Raw genomic sequence first — 4,391 nt, forward strand, 5'->3', positions numbered from 1 at the left:
GCGCGTCTGCGCTCACTGCTACGCCGCGCACCTCGCGCCCGGCCGCCGGTGAGGGCGCGAGGCGCTCGGCCCCAGAGCCGCGGCCGGGCGCCGGGGAGCCAGAGGAGCCGCGCTCCCGCGCGGACGGCGTCTGCATCTGGATGACGCTGCGGAACGGGGCAGAAAAGGCTGCTCTGGGGGGGGAGCAACGCCGGCGCGGGTCGGCGGGAGCGCCCGGCTCCGCAGCCGTGCCTCGCTGCCGGAGAGCCGCGGCGCGCTGCCTGCCCCCGGCGCGGAAATGTGCTTCGTTGCGTTTTTCAGGTGAACTTTGGCTGCTGTTCAGAGCAGGGCCGAATCTTAACCGGGGCTCGTCCTGAGAACGCGCAAACACAGCCCTCACATGACGGCGGGTGCCCGCGGCGCCGCCCGGGACCCGCTCCACCGGGAGGCCCGTGTCGCTCGCGGGGCCCCACCTCGGCAAGCTGGATTTTAATAAACACGTTGAACCGCTCCGCTCTGCCTGTCCCGGGCTGTGCCGCGYGGCAGCTTGGCCGCGGGGTCCCCTGGCCGGCCGCTCCTGGGGGGGTGGGGGTGGGGGGCTGCCCCATGTCGGGGCACCTCTGGGTGCACGGGGGGCCCCTCGCAACTGCAGGGCGGCCGGGGTACAGCGGGGGGAGCACGGGCCCATAGCGCACACGTGTTCCAGGCCTGCTCCTGCAGCCAGCCCCGCAGGCACATGTACGCACATACATGCGTGTGCGTATATGTGTGCAGACATGCATGCACATATACATGCTCGTGCACCAACTGACATACGTACTCACGCGCACACGCGCGTGCACGTGCATTCACGCGGACACACAGATGTGCGCAGAAACACAGACAAAAGCATCCACCGGCGGCATCCGTGCGCAGCGCGGCTGTGTGCTCACCCGCGGCGGGGGCGGGGCCGCATGTGCCGGGGGCGGGGCCTCCGCGCGCCCCGCCCCCTCCCGCCGATTCAAATTTGAAGCACGCGCTTTCCCGCCCGAAGTTGTTTCCAAAGCGCGCCGACGTCACGGGCGCGGGCGGCGCCGCAGCCAATGGGCGCGCGGCTCGCGGCCGCCCGGCCCCGCCGCCGCCGCCGAGCCGCCCCGACGGGGCGCCCCCGCCGCCGCCCGCCATGGAGCCGGCCCTCAGCAGCATCCAGGTGCTCCTCCAGGCGGCCGAGTTCCTGGAGCGACGGGAGCGCGGCGCGGCCGCTGCCGCCGGCGCCAGTGTCGCCCGCCCCGCGTCGTGCCTGGCCGAGGCCGAGCACGGCTACGCCTCGCTGTGCCCCGCGCGGCGCCTGCCGCGGCCCCGCAAGGCCGTGGGCAGCTTCAGGTGAGCGGCCGGGCGGCGGCGGCGGGGGGAGGCGGCCGGCCGTGCCTGGCCTCACCGTAGGTGCTCTCTTGCAGGTCGGTGCACAACGCGCTGGAGAAGCACAGGTACCGCCGGACCGGGGCCTGCTGCAGGAGGGAGGGAGGGAGGGAAGCACGGAGGGGGCGGCAGGCTGCGCCCCCCGATGTGACCACCGCCCTCTCCCTGCTGCAGGAGAGCCCAGCTCCGGCGCTGCCTGGAGCAGCTGAAGCAGCAGGTGCCGGTGGGCACGGAGCATGCCCGCTCCACCACGCTGAGCCTCCTGCACCATGCACGGCTCCACATCCAGGTGAGCATGGCCTGCTGGATGGGGCGGTCCTGGCCCACTGGATGGGACAGCCCTGCTCACAGCCCTCTGGTTCCCTGCAGAGGCTTGAGGAGCAGGAGCTGAGAGCTCGGAGGGTGAAGGACCGGCTGCGCTGTGAACAACAGAGCCTGCAGCAGAGGCTGGAGCAATTGCTCTCACCCCCCGGCAGCGAGCGGACAAGGACRGACAGCCTGGACTCGTCCCGGCTCTCTGAGCACTCTGGCTCCGAAGGAGGTCAGTGAGGGGATGGTGTGCCTGGCTGCCTCGGGCTGGGCAGGGAAGAAGGGGTTACCTCCAGGCCCTGACCCGGCTTGTCCCTCTGCTCAGAGGAGGTAGAGATCGATGTGGATGGAGCCATGTTTGGTGGAGACCTACTGGCCAGCTTCAGCACCGGGAGGGACCACAGCTACTCCAGCTCCTGTGGGCCCTGGTCCTGACAGCACCTGGCACTAGCAGAGCCCTGCGGTTCCCCGGGCTTATTGCAGAAACGCTCTGGAACTGCCTTTGCCTGCTCCACCTCCCGCCTCCCCGCCCACCGCACAGCCTGCCTCTGCCGGAAACGCAGCCTTGTCCGTCGTGGCTGCCTGGAGAAGGGGCTGAGGATCGGGATGGGCACCTAGCTCTCCCTCCCACGGCTGGGCTTTTGAGCTGAAGCGGCTGCAGTGCTAGGCACCTGGGGCCAGGACCCCTCTGCACACAGCAATGCATTTCAAAAGGGGGGGGGGAACAGGCACCGGAATACAGCCTGACTGTAACTGGGACAGTCCGCCCCTGCCCCATCTGCTCCAAGGCAGGCCGGAGCCCAAGTCTGTCTGCAGCGGGTGCCGGACAGCCCTGCTGCCCCTCAAGAGCCCGGCAAGGGTAAAGAGTGCATTAAGCAACTTGCCCTCATGCTCCCAGAACTGCCTTGCCCCCTGCAACCTTGTATATACCTGACACTATTCTAGTAAATGCACTTGGCTAAGCCTGTGTCTGTGTCTTGCCTGCATGCCCAACACTTCGCTATCGTGCGTGGCAGCTGTGCTGGACTCGCTGCCTGCATCCCCCAAAGCAGAGGGTATCACAGGGCTCTGTTCCACATAGGCCAGCCCTAGGCAAAATCAGAGGTGGAAGTAGATTCTTTAATGATAATTACATCTTACAAAGGATCTAACAGCAGCTGATTGTCAGACTTGTACAGTTTGTTTAAAAAATATAAAATCTAAGAGGCTCCTATCTGTTCTGGTGTGGGCTTGATTCTTGCCTGTGCCGAGCTGCTCACACATACTGCTTCTTCTTGGTGGCTGCCTTACTGGCCAAGTCCTTGGCTTTTTCTGTAGCAGCTATAGCTGTCTCCTTGGCTTTCTCGGTCGCTTCCTTGGCAGTCTCCACCAGTGTTTTGGATGGAGCTTCTCCTGTAATACGGAAGTTGTTAACCCAGCAGTCCCTGCCCTGCCCTGGCACCGGAGAGCTGCTGGAGTGCTAGACAAGCTAGCAAGCTAGACAAGCCTGAACTTTGTTGCCTCTTGGGACAGAGGATGTTTCCCCACGTAGTGGGGGAAGGGGAATTATTCCTGACAGCCGCTCCGTGCGCTCCGTGCTTCAGGGCACGTCACAAAGGAGAACTGCAGGCACGTGACCGCTGTATTACTTCCCCCCTCCTTCCCACACGCCACCACTGCCAAGCTTCACAACAGCTCTCTGAAGAGACTGGGACTGTAAATGCTACCTGGCTGCTCTGCTCAGGAAGAGCAGGCTGTGCCAAGACATGGAGGCAAAGACAAGGGACTAGGATTTCTCAGTCAGTTTAGTTCAAACCAAAATCCATGGACTGAGGTGTACAGGGGTGGCCTGTTACCACAAAAACTTGGTCTGAACAGCTAAGGCTTACCCTCAAGTACTCACCTTGCATTCTTGCTAGCACGTATTCAAATCCCTTAGTGCTCTTGGTCACGTTGCTTTTGAACCTGGCCAGACCAAACTCCTGCAACAGAAGAATCTGTGAGGTTGCAAGCCCAGACCATAATTCATATAGAGGTGCTGTCTCTGGAGCTGTGGCCTAGCTCAATCAGTCCCAAATATCTGGTGGCTCGCAGATGCTACGCTGCCTCTCCATCAGAGGAGCCACTGCAGTAATGGTTCTGGGCTCCGTGAGCTCACGCAGACTGAGGGAGCAATGGGGAAGAGGAGAAAAATGGCATGGAGCAGGGGTACAGTAGCGGAGAAACACCGCACTGCTTAAGCAATGGGCTGTCTGCAGCACTCACCTGGACAGCCCGCGAGACGCCGAACAGGCTGGAGGAAACCCAGGCTTCTCGCTTGACCTCAGTCCAGTTGCTGTTCTCTGGGTTCACCTGATAAACACACCGCTCCTCCACCACCTGCACAAAGCACAGCCCTGACCGTGAGCGCAGCCCAGGGCCTGCGCTCCCATGCGCTCCCCCGCCCGCCCACGAGCACTCACCATGAGACGTGCGTGGTTGATGTTCCAGGTGAACGTGGTCATGGTTCGGTTCTTGGGGTCCACGATAGAGTCCTCCAAGATGTAGACGGAGTGGGCCACGTTGGCGGGGAAGAAGCGCTCTGCCCAGCGGGGCATCCTGTTGGTCTTGGTCAGGAGCCGCCGGGAGAGCAGCTTCTGGTCCGGCGTCACTTCCCGGTGCACGATGTCTTCGGTCAGGACATGTTTGCTAAGACAGGGATTGGGGGGGGGAGGGGGAATGTCAGG

At 63.6% G+C, this 4,391-nt stretch overlaps 4 protein-coding genes across 5 annotated transcripts in view; 3 read left to right on the forward strand and 1 right to left on the reverse strand.

The window, feature by feature from the left end:
* Positions 1-340, forward strand: part of LOC146588800 (lateral signaling target protein 2 homolog) — a 5,384-nt gene extending 5,044 nt beyond the window's left edge. Inside the window, exon 9 of the mRNA XM_085317313.1 lies at positions 323-340. Within this exon, the coding sequence (XP_085173439.1) occupies positions 323-340 (18 nt within the window). The remainder of the gene's footprint in view (positions 1-322) is intronic.
* A 758-nt stretch (positions 341-1,098) lies between these two features.
* On the forward strand, positions 1,099-2,389 carry MXD3 (MAX dimerization protein 3). 2 transcript variants are annotated; one of them, XM_085317326.1, is made up of 5 exons: positions 1,099-1,341; positions 1,416-1,445; positions 1,552-1,666; positions 1,747-1,918; positions 2,012-2,389. In XM_085317326.1, exons 1-5 carry the CDS (start codon positions 1,142-1,144, stop codon positions 2,119-2,121), a joined length of 627 nt encoding a protein of 208 aa, XP_085173452.1. In that variant the 5' UTR covers positions 1,099-1,141; the 3' UTR covers positions 2,122-2,389. The 2 variants fall into 2 exon arrangements, with proteins under 2 accessions (XP_085173452.1, XP_085173451.1); XM_085317325.1 differs by lacking the exon at positions 1,416-1,445 and having other exon boundaries at positions 1,111-1,341.
* A 395-nt stretch (positions 2,390-2,784) lies between these two features.
* On the reverse strand, positions 2,785-4,359 carry PRELID1 (PRELI domain containing 1). Its single transcript, XM_085317327.1, has 4 exons — positions 4,128-4,359; positions 3,931-4,044; positions 3,569-3,647; positions 2,785-3,078 (listed from the first exon to the last, which is right to left on the reverse strand). The coding sequence occupies exons 1-4, from the start codon at positions 4,260-4,262 to the stop codon at positions 2,942-2,944; spliced, it is 465 nt and encodes a 154-aa protein (XP_085173453.1). The 5' UTR covers positions 4,263-4,359; the 3' UTR covers positions 2,785-2,941.
* Positions 4,330-4,391, forward strand: part of RAB24 (RAB24, member RAS oncogene family) — a 4,827-nt gene continuing 4,765 nt past the window's right edge. The window contains exon 1 of the mRNA XM_085317314.1: positions 4,330-4,338. Coding sequence (XP_085173440.1) covers positions 4,330-4,338 — 9 coding nt within the window. The remainder of the gene's footprint in view (positions 4,339-4,391) is intronic.

This window comes from Rhea americana, unplaced genomic scaffold (genome assembly GCF_003343005.1).
Source record: "Rhea americana isolate MKP2758 unplaced genomic scaffold, rheAme1 scaffold_498, whole genome shotgun sequence".
In the NCBI taxonomy this organism is placed as follows: domain Eukaryota; kingdom Metazoa; phylum Chordata; class Aves; order Rheiformes; family Rheidae; genus Rhea; species Rhea americana.

What these genes read in the sequence shown, in the direction of transcription:
- PRELID1 (XM_085317327.1), bottom strand. Translation starts at nt 4,262, where the DNA reads ATGCCCCGCTGGGCAGAGCGCTTCTTCCCCGCCAACGTGGCCCACTCC. An exon ending in TCAACCACGCACGTCTCATG is followed by an intron (nt 4,045 to 4,127) that starts GTGAGTGCTCGT and finishes TGCTTTGTGCAG; the next exon opens with GTGGTGGAGGAGCGGTGTGT. An exon ending in GCGTCTCGCGGGCTGTCCAG is followed by an intron (nt 3,648 to 3,930) that starts GTGAGTGCTGCA and finishes CTTCTGTTGCAG; the next exon opens with GAGTTTGGTCTGGCCAGGTT.